Source organism: Sprattus sprattus (genome assembly GCF_963457725.1).
Source record: "Sprattus sprattus genome assembly, chromosome: 16".
Lineage (NCBI taxonomy): Eukaryota > Metazoa > Chordata > Actinopteri > Clupeiformes > Clupeidae > Sprattus > Sprattus sprattus.
In genome coordinates this window covers 10,361,908-10,381,616 of record NC_137914.1, presented here as the reverse complement: position 1 = coordinate 10,381,616, position 19,709 = coordinate 10,361,908, and the positions used below count along the sequence as shown (strand labels likewise).

General features: G+C 41.9%; 2 protein-coding genes across 2 annotated transcripts; one reads left to right on the top strand and one right to left on the bottom strand.

The window, feature by feature from the left end:
* Positions 1-928: 928 nt before the first annotated feature.
* On the bottom strand, positions 929-2,255 carry cfap126 (cilia and flagella associated protein 126; the record flags this gene model as incomplete). Its single annotated transcript, XM_080853615.1, has 5 exons — positions 929-1,093; positions 1,318-1,527; positions 1,688-1,765; positions 2,053-2,115; positions 2,229-2,255. The coding sequence occupies 5 exons, from the start codon at positions 2,253-2,255 to the stop codon at positions 929-931; spliced, it is 543 nt and encodes a 180-aa protein (XP_080709741.1).
* Positions 2,256-4,296: 2,041 nt separating this feature from the next.
* On the top strand, positions 4,297-6,593 carry ccnq (cyclin Q). Its single transcript, XM_080854000.1, has 5 exons — positions 4,297-4,624; positions 4,810-4,993; positions 5,109-5,241; positions 5,462-5,680; positions 5,808-6,593. Exons 1-5 carry the CDS (start codon positions 4,510-4,512, stop codon positions 5,895-5,897), a joined length of 741 nt encoding a protein of 246 aa, XP_080710126.1. The 5' UTR covers positions 4,297-4,509; the 3' UTR covers positions 5,898-6,593.
* The last annotated feature ends 13,116 nt before the right edge of the window (positions 6,594-19,709 follow it).

The following is a 19,709-nucleotide window of genomic DNA, read 5'->3' as shown; positions in this document are numbered from 1 at the left end:
TCTTTACAATGGTGCGCACCAAGGGAGAGAGCATGGTTTCACATGGGGATTCACCCGCATCTCTGATTACACAATGAAACAGTCTAACTTTAAGTATCCCAAACAAAAGAATAGATGTCAACCAATAGCCCTGACCCTACATGAATATGTATCGGGCAAGTTGTGGAAGTTGTGGGCGTATAAAGAATACAATGATACTATGACATGATCTGAGATAAGAGGTTGTGATAACTATAGACATGTGAAAACACCCATTCCATCACACCTCCTGTTATCCCTAAGACACAGTATTCCAGATGGCAGGACACCTTACCAGAGACCCTTACCTTCCAACCTAAGTCTGTTTAAGAGATTTATAGATGCAAAATACAAATGAATTTGAGATTTATTGGATAACTGATTTTTGTCAATCATTGATTCTGATCTTTAATTCTGATTTGCAATTCCTTCAATGCTATAATTCCTTTCACATGACTGAAATAAATCAAGAAATGGATTACCAGTATGTAGTCCTCTACAGGTGTAACATTTAAGTTAGTTGGCCTAATAAAAGCCTTGAAAATCTAAAGGCCTAAAGATTATGACAAGCTTAAAGTGTCCGCACAAAAAAGTCACTCTAGTCTTTTTAAATTAAATAATTAGGTAAATTAGGTGTACAAACATGTTTTGTATGATGCATTTCTATCTCTTGTAACCATAGATTCACTCACCATCACTTTTCAAATCACAAAACAGACAGATGTTCACAGAATCCTAGCAGATCTGATAGAATCAAACATACTTGGAGTGGCAGAGAGAGGCAATTTTTTTATAGAAAAAAAAAACATCTGAGAGCTCTTGAGGTGAGTCTGAACCCCGTCGAGTTGCTGGTTTCTCAATGGATGGATGCGGTTGACAACCGGCGTGGCTGTTCTGAGATGCTGGTCTCTCATTGGCTGCGCTCTTCTGAGAAGGCACTGGGCTTTGATGGGGAATCATGCCTGCCCGGTTCTGGAGTCCTCTGGGAGTCCGGCAGACCATTAGCATTGGGGGAAACGCAGTATGCTGCGGCCTCTAACAGTTGCTCCTGATTCACTGGTTGGTCAGTCACGATCTAAAAAGTTTTTTGTTGTTGTTATTTTTAACTCGGTCAAACAAAGACTAACACTAAACCACATTTTGCACACATTTCAATAAATATACTTTCTTCAACAGGAGTCCCTCCCTGAGTTGTGCTCAAAAGTGTTGTCAGAACTCATCATGCACATCCCCCGTTTTCATGAATGTTGTGGTACATATGGACACCTGAACCGGATAACATTTCTGAGCAAACCTTACCTCTTCTTGGGTTTTGGAGGCTCGGCTAGTGCTTTGGGCCTCTGCTTCTAGCAGTGGGCTTGTGGCCTTTTTGATGGTTTCCTTGTGGCTACTCCAGTTCCTCAGACGCTCCTGACCCTTGTGGGAACGTGCGGTGGGGTTTACATAGGTGGGAGGGATCCGGTTTGGCAAATCCCATGTGCCTGCAAATGATGTCCAGGCACTTCCACTCTAAAGGTATTCACAAGACAAACAATTAAAATGATAAAGGAATATGGGTGGGAGTTTAAGCAATGATCGCATATCGCATTACCCAATATCCTTGCAAAAGGCCATGCACTTTAAACAGATGTTCAGATAATTTGGATGTCTTCGGTTATATACAGTCTACCTTAGCTTTCATTCCTGGCAGTAGGTGGCCACGGTCGGTTGCTATGAAGGTGGTGTATCCATCAGCTGCTGAGGGTCTCTGAAGTTTTGTAAATAACAACAACAAGAATAATGATATTTTGATTTATGGTACAGTCTTATTGAGAGTTTTCGTTGTAACAACAAATGTGCTCTGTTATTTTCGTTAATCCACATGCAACGTATCTAAATTTGAGCTTGGCTAACAAAGATAATTGATGCATTTTCAACAGATTCAGAAAGTCCATGCAAACATTAATCAATTGAATAATTTATTATTCAAATTTTTAACCGTCAATGCTATTATAAAATAGTTTTATTCGATTCGCTTAATGTTAGCTAAGTTGCCTTTTTGAAGTGTTTTGGAACAGTCCAGTTCTGCAGTTTCTGCGACTTGAAGGCACCTTCATACTGAAAAAAGTAGAAACAACATGTTTAACTTTGTTAATAAACAAGGCTACGTTGTTTATAATATAAATTCATGATGCACTTAAGTCTCAATTGATCAGAACATCTTAGCCTACCTGATTAGCAGAAAAGCCAGACGACATTGTAGGCCTACTTTGTTGACGCTCGTCTCACAGCAACCACCACACACACGCAGTGTTTGTAAGATGCAGTAGCTTTCGGGTGTAGCAGCAATGTAGGCTACACAAGAACTATTTAGAGATGGCTACGCGGCTCAGGGCTACCCTATCCGAATAATTGGATAGATTTAGATGAGTTTTACAAGCCAAATAATCAATTGCTTTCCTATTTCTACCTGTTTGGTCGCCACATCAGGTTTTTTTTTCTTTTTGTCTCACGGTTCATTTATCTGGAGCTGACCAGACGACCCCAGTTTCGGCCTGTGGTTAAATAAGTGCGTGACAGACCCCTCATTCGAATATTTGCGGTAACATGCACGTGTAAGTCATCTATCTGTGGACTTCAGACCATATATCTCAAATATGTCTGTTGCTACCCCTCGGCTACCAGCTAAAAATAACAGACAACGAGGCAAGTCAGTTAACTTGTGCGTCACCAATTTCACAAGGTGAGCAGTAGCTAGTTCTTCCCATCAGATATTACAAGTACTCTCAACAACCACAAAGTCAACTTAAGTAAACACATTAATTACCTAAGGATTTCATAGCCACAATCTGTTTAAAAATCAAATGCTTTACGTGCTACAGCTGCAACATTAAGTTCATATGAATGAGCGTGGTTGTCTGTAACCATGGATACCACTCTAGAGCCCCTCTGATGTTGCCATATCGACAACTGTTAGTTATAAAAGACAAACCATTTGCCTAGGTTTTCTACTGGCGTTGTTTCGCTCACACCTTATTTTCGCCGATTTGGCAAAAAGCCCTTAATTTATCCATGGGGATTTGTATTTTTTTTTTGGAACCAATAAGTGTTAAAATGCTAAAGCTGAAAACTACCAGCTCAGAAGGTTAACATTACCTTATTAGTTTCACAAATGTTAACTGTTAAGTATCGTTTAACATCACAATCACCTGCACTAATGAGTTCAACATCAACAATGAAGTGACTTATACAGTATGTGTGCAGACTACGAGCAAGTACATTTTGTGTATTGTCCCACTTGGAGGTCAGAACTTTCCCTCTTCCGAGTTTCTCATGAATTCGCCAATATTAAGGGGTTGGTAAACATTGCATCTGCATGCAGGAGAGCATGAGATGGAAATCAAGAATATTTCCATTAGTGGTACCTCAGTGGTGAAATGACCTACCTAGTGCTGTTTGATCAAGTGACAGACATGGTACATTCAAAGAGTATCACAAAGCATTTAAAGTCACCTCATCTGTCATTCTAATGTTTTGTTACAAGCCGTACAATTTTTATATATTATTATAGTTATAATTATTGTTAGTTTTAATATGAGCTGAAGCTGTTAGTAATGTAATGATACTCACCATAGGCAAGGGAGGTAATATTAGCTATGCATGGATGCATAGTTGTTCTTCTAAGGCCAATGTTAGGCCAAAGTAGTGAGGGTTCACAAGGGCTCTACATAAATCAAGAGGTGCTTTCAAAAACCATTTAGAGCTGAAGGTGACTCATCTGAATGCTGTTAGCTATTTATTGATCAGTGATCAGCTATTTAGTGATCAGATAAGGGAATACAACATGTTTTGCCTCCAGTCCAGGCAGTTCAGACAAGTTATCTGTGCAGCGAGCAAACAGACAGAGAGTGCTGTGGATACTGTAGGCCATGTGCCGTTATCCATTCAATTCAATTCAATTCAATTTAATTTATATAGCACCCAAAAAAATAAAAAGCTTTACAGAGCCCAGGGCCTGAACCCTCCAAGGAATCGTTTTCCCAAAAGAGTTTTCTTCAGAGCATTCCAAGTTTATGTACATACACTAGATGGCGATAGATTATAGAGATGCTGCGCACATGCAAAATCGGAAGTGACGAAGCAGCCACTGCTATGCAGTTCATTCCATTTTCGGCTAGCTGGTTAGCTGTGGGAGCGTGATCCAAGTCTAGTCTTGAAAACTCGGAATATCTTGAAGTGTAAGAGCTGTAAATATTGCTTATGATTGCAGATGTTATAAGCCTTAAGTTGTCACAACCTATTGCCCAAGCTTTTCATTTAATGTGAATAGATATCCCACCTAAATACACTGATGAGTGTGTAGACTACTCGGTGCAACTGTAAATTCCCAACCAGCTGACAAGCTAACGTGTGGTGATGCTCTGTTTATGGTATGCTAGCGATAGTAGAAGTATTGTTTGAGCACTCATTGTACATGTGTAGTTTGAATGACACATCGGCTGTGGTGAGATAATGGAAGTTGCAAGGACCTCGCAAGACAGGAGTCAGGCCGCAGATGCTGCAAAAGGTGGCGTCAGCCAAGAGATCAAAACACATTTTCGAGTCTGCCGCTTCATCATTGAAACTGGTAACGTTGACATAGTGTTTAAGTTATGCCGAAGTTGCAAATTTAGTCATTTTTTTATATGAGCGCCATATAATAGCTCCCTTGCCTGAATATAGACTAAGATTTGCCTATCAGTAACATACATACAAATCGATAGCCTACATTAATGCTTACCATAAAACATTGTCCCAACTCAAATTCTACAGGTGTGAAGTTGGGAATGCGGTCCATGCCTGTTTCCACAGCATGTGCCCTGTACCACAAGTTCTTTAAGACAGCCAGTCTCGAGGTGTACGAGCCATACCTGGTTGCCATGTCTTCCATTTACCTGGCTGGCAAAGTCGAGGAACAACACCTAAGAACTCGAGATATCATCAATGTCTGTCACAGGTAGCCTACATATTGACAGGAGGTCTATTAAAACTCCTTTCTTGCAGTACAAAAATGGATTGATTTATAGAGTTTTCACTGTGAACAGTTTTATGCTGACCTTTTTTCTTTGCAGGTTCTTCCGCCCTGGTACCGAGCCCATGGAGCTGGATGGGAAGTTCTGGGAGCTGAGGGACAGTGTGGTCCAGTGTGAGCTGCTCATCCTGCGACAGCTAAACTTCCAAGTGGCATTTGAGCACCCTCATAAAGTAAAGTTTGCTGCCTTTCATTGGTTAAATGTTTAATTTTGAAATAAACAAGCAGCACACCATATTTGCATTACATTATTTAGTGGCAATTCTAGTTCCATGAGTGTTTATGTAAGTTTTATGGTTATTATTGAAACATTTTTGAGAAGACCTGGAGACAGTGTAGTAATTGCGTTCCATATTATACCACCATTAACTTCTTTTATTTCCCCCCTTGTAGTATCTACTACATTACTTAGTCTCTGTGAGAAATCTCGTAAATCGCCATGCCTGGTCGCGCGCCCCCATTGCTGAAACAGCCTGGGCTCTACTCAAAGACTGTTACCACGGATCGATTTGTGTGCAGCACCCGCCCCAACACCTCGCCCTCGCTGTCCTTTACTTGGCTGTTCAGAGCTACGGAGTGGAGATACCCTCAGGGGAGCTGGAGTGGTGGCAGGTGAGAGTGCTTAGGCGTTGTGCTTATTGTCACATTGTTTTTTACCGTGTCCACAGCTGACTGCAAGTAAACTTTTCATTACTCATGCCTGTTGGACCCCAGACTTAGTGTGGTCTTTTTTTTGCAGGCCTTGTGTGATGACATCAGTGGAAAAGAAATTGAGAACATCATGTCAGAACTACTGAAGCTTTACGACATGGAGGCCAAATGCATGTGAAGAACAAGGATTACAGGGAGCCTCTAGCCACTATCTTCTGGAGGAAAATACTACAGTGACAATACCACACTGAACATTGATTATAATGTGAAACACACCTTTGATACATTCTGATACCCCTATCTGGGAGGCATATTTACTGAAAACACCACATCTCAGCAAGTTCTGATGTGAATGTGATATTGCTGTAATAACAACCAGGACATCTGTCTACCGTGCTGAAATTTCCAGGACATTTTCTCATGTTTCTGTCGGTGGAGTAATACATTATGGAGCACTTCGCTGCCTCTTCAGCCACAGAAGGAGTGGATCTGGGATGCAGCCCCTCAGTCTCCCAGCTCCAGTGCCCCACTTTCCTCCTCTTACCTTGTGCCATTAACTCTATATAGTCCCAGACGGTTGGAAGAGGAGGGAGGTGTGTGTGTGTGTGTGTGTGTGTGTGTGTGTGTGTGTGTGTGTGTGTGTGTGTGTGTGTGTGTGTGTGTGTGTGTGTGTGTGTGTGTGTGTGTTCGTGGAGGGGAGTGTTGGGGCTGTTTGCTGGGCTTGTGTCTTGTGTATGGACAGCCAGGGAAGCAAAAAATGAAAGTATTGCTGGGTTGAATCAGGCTCTCCTCAGAGCTTGTTGGAGACTTAAAGGTACAAGAGACTGAATCTGGGACAGCTCTTTGATAGATCCTTAGTTAATTACTCTCAGCCTAGTCCCATTAGACCGAGTCCCGGCAGGCTCCTATGTTTCCGTTAGGATGTATGACACTGTGAAGTAGAATCTTCATGCCGTTCTGGAATTTCACTGCTGAGTATAACTGTTCCATTCCTCCTCTCCATAGAAATGGTCCAGAAGGACCAAAACACAGAAACATGTGAGCTTCCTTCTTGAACTCTGTCTGCTCTGGTCATTACAACTCCATGTAAAATAGTTTATATTGTAAAATAAATAATTGTATGATTAAATAACCCAGAAATCTTCCATTTCTGTATGCAAATGAAAGATACCAGCATCAGAGAGCTGAATACATGCACAGCAGTTAAAGGTGCAGTCCATGATTTCAAGATTGTTGATATTTGAAATTACACCCCTCACAGGCCCTTCATGCCACTTCATCAAGGTGTTGATTGGCTTGAATTGTTTATTGCTCAGTCCGCCATTATTTTAGTTGACTATTTACAGGGGCAGGACTTAATTATGAACACAAGGTTTTTGAGCACACACTAGAGGATTGGGAGGAGCTGGATTTGACAAGAAGTGTAGCATATTAGAATCATGGCCTGCATTGTTAAGTTTGTTGCATATTTTGGCTCTGTGTTGCTTGCTGTGCGTGACAGAGCTCTTCCTATTCCTTCTTTCGCACATTCCTCTCCATTAAAAACTGACACCTTGCAGCTCCTGTGCCGTAGGTGAGAAAACCTTATCAAACACAATGTCTGTGCCAATCAAGTTCTCCTCAAAGCATAACACATACGTGATGTATAACGCCGACGCATCCTCTACACACAGCTTGTGTCTGCTGTTTTTGATGTTACTGATATTGTTTCAGTTGCACTTTGGGATTTATGATGGGAAAGGACTTACACAGGGTTCCTCTGGAAGAATGGCACTCATGATTGTCGAGTAACATGAACAGAGCCAGCTGTTCCCTTGACCTCCATCCAAGAAAATGGAGCAAGGATCTTCTACTTGAAGTCTTTTTTGCTTCTGTAACAGTGTTCATAAATCCTTATTGTCTCCTTTGAGTCTTACCCTTCTGAATACCAAATGGCTTTGAATGCAGCTTTGCTAACTGCTTGAGCGAAGGGCTTATCCCTTAAAGTCATCTTACCCCCTGATGCAGGTAGTAGTGGAATCTTTTATTCTAGTTCTTTAATATTATTTAACTTGAAATGAATTTCAAGGAATAGGACCATTGATACCAATACACCACAATGTAACAGTACGTAGGGTAAAAAACACTAGATTAGCAGTGGTTAATCAAGAGAACAGCAGCGCCATATAAAGGTCATCTCTAAATTTACACAAAGGCTTGTCATTATGCTTAATGGTTTTTGCATCATTCTGATGAGAGTATTCGGATCATTTGGGAGAGTGTATTTAAACGATTTAGTAGAGTGTATTGGATGATTTAGCAGTTATCTAAGTCTGCATCTAATATACCCAACCTGAGTTCTAAAGCTAGTTCACACACACCACCTTTAAAAGAAAGGACTCGGTATACGTCCCTCCAGCAAGGAAGGCAAACACAGATTGGAGCCAGGAAGTTGAGGATGCATGCTTTTTTATTTTTTTTATTCTGGAGCTCCTTGGATGAAGCTGTCTCGTGAACAAGGCTAAGCATTACATTACTTATTCCCCCCTGGAGTTATGTGCAGGAATACTCGAAATTCCATCTTTTTTTTTCTTTTTGGTGTTGAAAGTAATGAATTCAAAAGTGAGCTTTCAGTGTCAGACCAAATTAAAATCAGAATCGAGAGAAAGTGTCTAGACTTGCATGTGAAGCTCCAAAAGAGCTAAAAATATGTTGGCAAACATTTGTTCACTTGTTAGTGGGGACAACTTCATGACATTATTTAAGACCCCAAAAGAGAATCCTAAGTTCACACTCTGTACCTATTTGCTCATTTTTTAATGCCAGCTGCATCAATGTGTTTCCCATTGATAACCTTTTTTTCATCTCTCAAAACCAAGGTTTTGCTGATAAAAAATAAATACAGTGTGATTTGCGGCACAGCACAACCAATCTCACTGTAGGATAGTATAGTATTCCCCCCTATTGAAGTTCAGAGAGGCAGAGGAAGGGTAGTTTGATGATGGCACATTCTGACTGCTGGAGGAGCCATTCTTTTTTATTATTTTCCTAAGGACATGCTGGACCTTCTTGTACACTTTCTCTGAGATTATCTGAGATGTGAATCCGATGTGATATTACTGGATGCTCATGCACCAGTTCACACACACGTGCACCAACCATATGCACACCAGCTCGCTTCCTCCTCTCTGCAGTGAGTACTGTATGTGCCCTAATGCTGGGCATTATGAATTATGGAGAGGGTACATGTGCAGCCGGATTCACTTCCATCAATAAAACATCAGCATGTTCTTCACTACAGGAGAAGGGTGCCGGGAAAGCTGGGTTGGGATTGATTGAGAGTGCAATTTCACTCTGTCTCCCATTCCCACTATCCTGTATTGCTCTCTCTCCTCCCTCTTCGCAATGTCTCGCGTTCCCTGCTTTCTGTCCTGTGTTGTGTTCTGTCTTTGGTTCCTGCAGTCCTTTTCATGCTTTGGCTCCGACGTCAAATTCCCTCTCTGACGTCACTCCTCTTAGGCTCTTCCAGGCTGAAGCTCGCTGTGCTGCCCCATTGTCATTGAATATTTTCCGTCTCTCTTCTTCCTGTGCCTCTTTCCCTTTCTCTTTTGTTTTCTCTTCCTGCCATCTCTTCCCCTGGCTGCCTGGCTTTCAAAGTTGCCTTTGTTGTCTTGGCCATTCTCGCTTCACCAGCTTCATCGGCCATTGCCTCTTTTGAACTCTTATCCAACACAGCACATACATGACAAACCTGTCCAGGAGGGGAGGACATATACTTAAAATAAAAAAACACAAATAAACAAACAAAAATGGGCATCTGTCCTCTTAACAGTTTGTGAGAGTTTGTCTCAGTTGGTTATGTATTGAGGACAAGTCCAGTTCTAATCACTCATCACAGCAGTCCACAGACTTTCATCCCAGGCCCTGGTTCTCTATTTGGATGGTTCTACTTGCAGGGCTAATGCACCAACATGCCTGGGGTGGAGGAGATATAGAGAGAATAGGACGAGAGATAGAGAGATACCTGTGAAGAGAAAGGGAGGCAAGAAAGAAGAAATGGAGATAAAGATAGATAGCACAAGGTAGGGGCCTCGTTGGAGTAGGGGTGTCTGTTTTTTCTATACCTACCCCTGAATTATGCATACCTTTTGAAAGTTCACTTCACTCTGTGTTGTGTTTGTATTTGCATGCTTGAGAGATGTGTGTACCAAATACCAACTGTGGTTGCATGTCTATGTTTGCATATAATGAAATATAAATTTCCATGAGAAATACATTATTTTACAGATTGTGCTAAATTGCCAAGTTTGCTTTCCTAAACACCAGATGGCAAAATATATGATTCCTCTGTGCATTTCCCATTTTACAATCTAGCATGGTCTTAGTCTTGTCTTGGTATTTTGAGAGTGTGTGTGTGTGTGTGTGTGTGTGTGTGTGTGTGTGTGTGTGTGTGTGTGTGTGTGTGTGTGTGTGTGTGTGTGTGTGTGTGTGTGTGTGTGTGTGTGTGTATGTGTATGTGTGTGTTTCCGTCTATTTGTCTCAATGTATGAGTGCATTAGAGAATGTGAGGGTTTATGCAGGCGCATGCATCGTTGCATTTAAAGGCTGCAGTGGCGACAGCAGCACACTTGAGTACCCTTGAGCAGATAAGAGCTTCCCCTCTAGGTCTTTAGAGGCCTCTGGCATTATAACTTTAAACCGTGCATGTATGCTCCCAGATGCCAGGAACATTTTACTTGTTTGGTTGTGAGGGGGCACCTGAATGCAACAGTCAGTAACGCTTCTAATGAGAAACGTACTGGTCAGGGTCAAGCCATGCCTCATTGGTCTGAGTCATACCACGTAATTGCTACACTGTAATAATAAACCAAATCGTTTTTGAAATAAAAATGCCTTTATATTCTAACGATTCTTTCATATGTGAGAGGTGAATATTCACACAATTCATTGGTCTGCATTATTTATTTTGAACTCATCATCTCACCGTGAAGCCGTATACGTGTCCGAGGTGATGGTGCGGCTATGCTGAACTTCACACATGCATTAGCTTTCATCTCTCTCGGTAACGCTACATTGAAAAGGGGCGGCTGTGGGGTGGCGCGCCCGCTGACGTGATCGCACAGTGAGAGGACAGAAAGGGAGGGATTTAAAGGATGAAGCGGAGGCAGGGGTGGGGAGAGTGAGAGAGAGAGGAGAGTGAGTGAGTGAGTGAGAGAGAGCCCCCCTCCCCTCCCCGTTCCCTCCGTCCGCGCATAGCAGCCCGCGCGGATGCTGCGTCCGAGGTCCTCAGCGCGCGACTCAGCGAGGGGGTCCTCATCACATCGCATATAAATCCAAAATATCGCATCACCCAGTTATACAGCCTGTTTTTCTTTAAGATTTTGAAAGTCCAGCCGTTGTTTTGTTTTTATTTCAACAGTCTATAAACAACCCCGTAATTTTCACGTGCTTATTTATTGGGACAGTCACCTTTATACGATGTCTCCATCTCTTATTTTTTTCCTCTGCAGAAGCCCAGTCTAACCAGGCAACAACTGCACTATTTTAGGATCAGAAATTCCATCAACAATACAAAAGCTACATAATATCGCGATTATAAGGTGCCACAGTGTAACGACTAGTGCTGTGCTTTCGGCAGATGTCGATATTTTTAATTTCCATTTCTAAAGAGAAGATTACTGGATTTTCCATTTTCCTGCATCCCTCGCTGATGTCCTTGGAGCATGGCCTGGTGAGTCGGTGCTTTTGGTATTTACACCAGACTGGGTTCTAACATGTGGTTTACATTTAACCAGTATGTTTAGTCGACAATTTCCGTAATATATTGCCGTTGACCCTTCTGTTTACACGTTGTAGTTTTTGTGGTTAGGGAATGGGATGTTTTTTGCAAATGGTTACAAATCCCATCTAATTTTTTTTTTTTATCTTTGTTAGGATTAGTGATAGCTGCCAAGCACGTAAAACTGCTGCAGTGTAGCAGAACATAGAAATAATATGGACAAGTAAAAAACTATTATGGACCCTGTTCCCTTTAGACTATAGTATAAACCAAAACAAGTCTTTAGGCACAACTGTCATAATGTCATTTTGCTATGATGGTAGAACGATCAGACAATATTTGAGTCTGGTACTGGTTATATTCTTTTGTAGATTCAGTTGTCGGAATAAATTGGTTTATACCTTCTGCGCTGATATGTCTGTTGTGAAATGGATTTCTTGACAGTAGAAATTGTCCTTAGTCGACTTTCATAATGCCATTCGAGCTACATTTTCCACCTGCAATGGTTTAGCTTATGCGTTTGTGGATAACGGGATAAAGACCCAGAGAGAGGAGAAGCAACAGTGAAGCGAGGTGATGCTCCAACTGGTATCCACACCGGTAACCTTGCGGAAGGGGCATTGCGCTTACCGGATGGAAGTGGCGCACACCACACCAGCTGAAATCTTCTGTCATTACCTTCAAGCTCATATCATCTACCATCAGTTTTATTGACGATTGTGAATTTACTTTCAAGCTAACCCAAGAGTGATTTGAATGTCGAGACTGAATTTAGACGGCAAATGTTTCTGTTGAAAGGCAATCGCCTTGTGAAGGTGACCAGTAAAGGTCATTTTATTTTGGACAGCATCACTTGCTACAGCAATCCATGAAATGACACACACGAAATAAAAAGTGGTTAAACCTTTATGAGGCCAAACACCAGGCCAAATTTAACCCAATCATTTCATCTGATGCCACTTATACTTTGAGCACAACTGCAAGGAAGTGCATGTGAACGGGGCGGGGGACGGACGAGAGAAGATGCTGTGATCCTGCTTGATGTGTGTTCGTAATCGATACTCGCCTGTGATTGGGCACTTAAATACGATCGTCAATCCTGGACCTCTGTGGCAATTGGTTTACATCATTTGAAAGGGTTCGAAGGTGTAAAATTAGATTGATATTTCAAGGATGCCCAATTGCACCAGTGACACGAAAACTTGTAGATTGAAGACATACAATGAAAAACAGAGCTACTTGGCCATATTGAAGGCTCCCCCACCACGAGGCACCCTTTAACAAGCTTTCTTTGAATTCACTGCTTCCATGCAGTATATTTGTCATTAGTGACTGAAAACACTTGTTCGCAATATTTCATGCCTTTCCTCCCTTCAGCTATTAAGGCTGTTCTTAACTGGCATGGAAGCATTGTGAATACAGATATGGCAGAATGTGGTATTTATGCAGTTCACTGAGCAACAGATAAATAATGTCTAAATGTTTACTGTGTGTGTGTTTGTGAGAGAGAGAAAGAGAGAGAGATAGAGTATGTGCGTGAGAGAGAGAGAGAGAGAGCACAAAACAGAGGCCCCTGACTGCGTTAGCCCTTTGTAAATATTGAATGCTGAAATGTGCTCCCTCAACCTCTCAGTTTGTAGCTGGTTGCTCAGATTTGAACTTTCCTGAAAATGTGATCTAGAAGAAGAAGTATTGCTGGCCTAGTTGTGGTCCACACATTGTCCCAGTTTTTGCGTCTGATATGCAGGGTTGGATAGAGTTGACCCAGCAGATGCATCACCAAAACTGTGTCTCACCATCAGAGTCCTTTCCTCTTCTCTCACTCACCCTCATTGCTGTGGGTTGGCACACTTGTGGTTCTGGGCTGAATAGACCGGCCTGACTTAAATGTTAATAATGCTCAACATATTTGAACATGCATTCAACTAGCGCAAATCTAAATGTCTGGATTATTAGTATTTGGTGTATTTGACAATTTGACTGCACACGTTTAAAATATGTATGAAATATACACCATAACATCTGTAATTTTACAACATAAGGAGTGAAAGATTGTTGTGTCCTCCGCCAAAAATGACTGGTGTGATTTATGATGGAAATGCACACCTATTAATATAAAAACCTTTTAAATGTTTGCTTTAAATGTGACGTCAATTTAAATGAAAAAAAAACCTTAAGTATTAGTCTTGGACATTCATTTGAAAGGCCTGCCATTTTTGACTGGAGACACAACAAATGTAACAAGTTATTTGAAAAAAACAACAAAAAAAATAAACTATATTTTATTCATTCAGGTAGGTAATGTGAAAAAAGAAAGAAAGAAAATATTGTAATTAAAGACAGAAGTTTCAAAACAGTGATTTTTTATTGCAACACAACATGAGGGTTCAAATTCCTTCACCCTCTCACACACACTTTCTCTTTCGCATGCTCCCTTACACACACACACACACACACACACACACACACACACACACACACACACATAAATACATGCATACTTTTGAAGACAGTTCATTTTTGCTTTGACTCATCTGTTATGACAGTATAATACTGGCTGTAACATTCAAAACAGCCATGACATATTTAGTCATTTTGACAGATCTGACTGTATTTTGATTACATGAAAGTCATTTTTGCCATTTCAATATGATTCATACTTAAGTGGAGTATTTTTTTTTCACAGTACATTTTTTCATGTTGACTTTGGTAGCAGTACAAATACACTGAATCTCTTAAGTGGGATTGTTTTTGGGATTTCTATTTGTTCAACTGTGAAACTATCTTTGTTAGTTTTTTTTTGGGAAAGCAAAAAGAATTTGAAAAAAAAAACAGATCTCTAATCACCCGGACAGAGTAGCACAGGTTCATCCTTGTTCGTCTACATAGACACATTCGCACAGGACGCTCCTCGTCCCCCCCCTCCGTATCTAGGGTGTGGCAGAGGACTCAGCCATGAGAGGTGTACAGCCAGCCTCGCTATGAAGGTACTGTCTGCCAGAACAATGAATCCTCCAATCCCTGCTGTAAGAACTGATCCAATATCCCTGAAATCCCTGTGTTGTCCAGAGGCCTGTCTTAGAGGCCTCACTCAGATGCCCAGAGGTGCAGGGCTTAGGTTACCCCCCACAGACTAATACGCCAGCGCAGTCCATGGCTTTCCTGAAATACTGGAACCTGTGTAATGAATACAGGCCACTGCAGTGAGAGAAGATGGAGGGATTATTGGGAGAACAGAGAGAAAAGGAGAGAGGGAGAGAGAGGGAGAGAGAGAGAGAGAGAGGGATGGAGGTGGCTCGAATGGAAGAGACAGGGATAAATCAATTACTTTTTCTGGGAGTTTGGGGAGTCAAATGAATACAAAGATCTGAATATTTTACAGTTGCTCGGGTGTCATAAGTGCAATCATGACAAAGTGAGTAGCCGTTGACGAGTGGCTGCTTGGCACACTTCCTGTGGAGCGTCTTTTGCAAATCTTCCCGCTTCTGCGTGTGAGAATGAGAGATTTGCCTTTAATTAGAACATACATACACATACATGCACACATACGGTATGTGTAAAGGGCGAGGTTAGTTATTAAGGATGTAGTCTTTCTTGTCTCTCTGCTGGTAGATATGAAAACATTTCAGGCAAAATGCTCAGACGTATTTACAAAGTTACATGGAGCCTTGCGGAATACTTAAAAACATTGGTGGAAAAAAGCTGTGAGCAAAAACCCTGAAGAGCAGAAGGAATTCTGCCACAGCAGAATGATGTGAGGAACACAAACCAGAGCAACTGAAGGGTTCCTAAATAATTCTACAGAATGTGTGTGTTGCACTGTGTTTGTCGGTTTTTCTATCTTTGTGTGTGTGTGTGTGTGTGTGTTTGCGCGCGACAGTCTGTTGGGAAGGTGTCAGCTCAGCTCAGTCCAAATTAACTGGAATTGCCTTTATTCTGACTCAGTGTGACAATAATTCATTACTGTCTTGTCTGCCTGTCTCTTCACCGGTGCAAAGCCCTGTCAGGCCAGCTTTGAAATGGATTTGTTTTGCAGTGGCTCCAGCCACCACCAGGTGAGGAGGGAGGCTCCTTGGAGAATGAGTTTTTGTCTCTGTATTACACAGACAGGTTCGCACACACACACACACACACACACACACACACACACACACACACACACACACCCACACACACACACACACACACACACACACACACACACACACACAAGCAAACACACACAGGCACACAAGCAAACACAGAGGCGTGTCACACACACACAAACACATTGAGATGAAGGGTGTTCTTATGTAGCCTGAAAATCCATCATCCCAGAGAAAAATAACGTCTGAAGCTATTTGATGTTTGACCTGGGATATCTAAGTAGCGCAGGAATGGACTATTTGTTGTTTGTCTTTTTTTCTCTGTCTTTCTTTCTTTTCTTTGTTCCATTTTGGGAAACAGCCCATCAGGAGGCAGTCACCCTGGTCTTTCTTTAGTGGGAACGTTTCTGGCCAGAGAAACGCATCCTGACAGCAAAATTAATGTCAAGATTTCAATTCCATAAGATGCCTTATGTCTGCCTGGATTAGGTGGGTGTGAGTTGACTAGTGCTTGCTAAAACTCCTCTCTCATTAGTGCTATTTTAAGCCTGTTAGAAACTCTGTGCTGGATCCTTCCAAACACTTTCAAGAGTGTGCAACAACATGAAGATGTGGAAATGTGACACGTTCTGCTGAAGCTGGAATGCAGTAGTAATGACAGAATTTGTATTTATTTTTTGTTATTCCTTTTTTCAAACACAAGTACTCTGCTATGAGGGGCACTGTGGCGCAAGCCGATAAAAGCTTTCGTAAGACATGTTGCCAGAGTTCCAGTCAGTGTCGGAGTCTGTTTTTTCAGTTATGAGTTTGTCAGCATGATGACACCGTCGTCCCCTCTGTGAGTGTGTCAGTGTTCAGTGAGGGCCACTCTAGTGTGAGGCTCTGTCAGAGCTCTCTCTCTCTCTCTCCCGCGCTTGCAATCTGAGATCCAGAGTGAAAGGAGGAGGAGATTGACTCATCACCTTACAGCTTCTGCAGGTTTTCTCTTTTTTTCGTCCTGCTCTTCTTCTTCCTTGTCTACTAATAATCCGTACTGTTATTCCTGAAAAAGTCAGCAAATAAATGTTCTTAATTTTTGAAAACAGTGAATATATACCAATATGCTTTATTTCTACCGATATCCACATATACTGTTTTGACCTGGAGGCTTATATTTATGGTTTAATACAATCAAGCATTATTGCTACAATGTTTCTTAATGCCTGAAGTAACAATCACAGTATCTAAGAGGTACATTTGTTTTACATTGCTTCCCCTACGTAACTCAGTTAAATATTAAATGGGTGTTGCAACAAATAAACAAAATATAATCTTTAATTTGGCTCATATAAATGTCATTTTATTTTCATGTGGTGAAAGCAGATTTAAATATTGTTTTTGAGCAATCCAATGTTGCTGCATAATCTGTCTCTTGCCATAAAACAATGTTTGCAGTTCAGACTTATGAGGGATAGGAGTATGACTTGTTGGGTTGGGTGTGTGTTTTGCGCTCCTGTGTGTGTCTGTGTTTTCGTGTGTGTGTGTGTTTCCATGTGTGTGTGTGTTTCCATGTGTGTGTGTGTGTGTGTGTGTGTGTGTGTGTGTGTGTGTGTGTCTGCGTGCATCTGCGTGCCTGCGCATGTGCATGTTTGCGCTCCTGTGTGTGTCTGTGTTTTCGTGTGTGTGTGTTTCCATGTGTGTGTGTGTGTGTGTGTGTGTGTGTGTGTGTGTGTGTGTGTGTCTGCGTGTCTGCGTGTCTGCGTGTCTGCGCATGTGCATGTCAGTGTGTACCTACATGTAGGCAGAAGGAGAGGTGCTTGGTTACTTTGGATGCATTACATAAGCACCACGCAAATTTATGTAAGGCTGGTTCTCTCTCTCGCTCTCTCTCTCACTTTCAACTTGAGCTAATTGGTGTGAGTGCCATCAGGGATGCTGGATGCTTGGTGGAGGTGTATTGGCAAAGGCTAACATTAAGTTTAGATGACAATAGCAATCTATCACTTAAATGGAGCTGTTTACTGAACTACCCCAGAAAAAATTGCCACCAATAAGAATGTTCTGGAGAACGTACTGCCCGGAGAAGTCTTGTTAATGCCCAAACATTAGCATAGGATTAGCATTTGTGTTTTCCATTGTGAATTCCTTTGCAAGCTTCTAATCCAAGTTGTTGTCACAGTCCTTACTGCAAGTCCCTGATGTGGCAGAGCAACACATGTGCTTTCGGCCATCTTGCAGTGCTTTGATCTGTCCGGGCACCCATAGGCCTAGCCGGGTAACGGCACGGCTATCTGCCACAACGGCGTGCCATGACAGTGGCGATGTGCGACGCTGAAAAGCTTCCTCCCTGGGCCAGCAAAGGGTGCATTGCTGCAGATCAGGGGGTGGGGTTAGGGATGTGAGAATGAAAGGGTGAGTCAGCGCCTGAGCGAGGGCTTGACTTGATGTGACTCACTCATAAATGAATGCTTACCGCTTAGAATGGACATGGAGAGACCCTGATGCAGACACGCACTATACACACACAACACACACATACCATACCACACAGACACACCACACTCTATATTTCACATATAGTTATAGGATAGAGGAGAGAGAGAGAGAGGGAGAGAAAGAGACAGAAAAAGAGATACTTATAAGCACATATGCTCATGTGACAGAGAGATGTAGCACCACCAGGTAAGAGGACAGAGGATGTGAGAAGATTGAAGGAGGAAGAGAGAGGATGAGAGAAAAAGAGATGAAAGGCTGAAACATCTTTGTTGGAGTCCAGTGTATCGCTACGTTGCCATAACAACCGTGTGCTGATGACATTCATTTCTTTCTTTCTTTTTTTTTTGTTCTATGTAAAGCTGCAGTTTTTTTTTTTGAACAGTATGTGTGCTTCAGTACGTACGCTTTAGGATGTGTGCTTCAGTATGTGTGCTTCACGGTGTGAACTTCATGATGTGTGCTTCACGATGTGAACTTCATGATGTGTGCTTCAGTATGTGAACTTCATGAAATGTGCTTCAGTATGTGAACTTCATGATGTGTTCCTCAGTATGTGTACTTCTGGATATGTGCTTCAGTATGTGTGCCTCAGTATGTGTGCCTCAGTATGTGTACTTCACGGTGTGAACTTCATGATGTGTGCTTCAGTATGTGTGCTTCAGTATGTGTACTTCACGGTGTGAACTTCATGATATGTGCTTCAGTATGTGTACTTTTGGATATGTGCTTCAGTATGTGTGCTTCAGTATGTGTGCTTCAGTATGTGTTCTTCACGGTGTGTACATCAGTATGTGTGCTTCAGTATGTGTGCTTCAGTATGTGTTCTTCACGGTGTGTACATCAGTATGTGTGCTTCAGTATGTGTGCTTCAGTATGTGTTCTTCAAGGTGTGTGCCTCAGTATGTGTACTTCTCGATGTGTGCTTCAGTATGTGTGCTTCAGTATGTGTACTTCTCGATGTGTACTTCAGTATGTGTGCTTCAGTATGTGTGCCTTACGATGTGTACTTCAGTATGCGTGCTTCACGTTGTGCACATCTCTCGCCAGTGACAGTGCACAGTGTTCGTCCCTTTTATTCCTTTATGTTCCTGGTGCTCTCATACTTATTTTAATTCTTCTGCGATCTTTTGACACATTACACACCTGAATGTGAATTACCCTATGGAGTTTGAGAAAAAGAGGGATAAAACGAATCAGAAGGGAGAAAGCAGGGCGATATAGCAGAGGATATGAGGAAAAGACAAGGAAGCAGTTAACTGTGGCCCGAATATGACCCTGAGCAATATTGCAATCCACTGTGTTAATGCCTATGTAATATTTAATTAACTGTAGTGAGCCTCATTCTTTATTTAATTAAAAGCACCAAAGACCTTTGGATTGGGGAGTCAAAAGTTTGGCTTGTTAGGAATGCCATAATTAGGGCTTTTTTCATGACCGGAATTGTTCTTTTTTTTAATTAATAATAAACAAAGATTGCAACCATACAAGTGAATGTAATGAAGACGTGACACCCACTCTGTTCTAAGTGTTCGTTTCCTCTCTCTTCCTGCAGGTTATTTTGCCAGTGCCATAAGACCACGCACTCTCATCCCTGATCTGTGACCTCTTGACCTCTCCAAAGAGCCAAATTCGACGGCCCGGGACCCAGATTGATCATCAGTTGTCCCTCTCC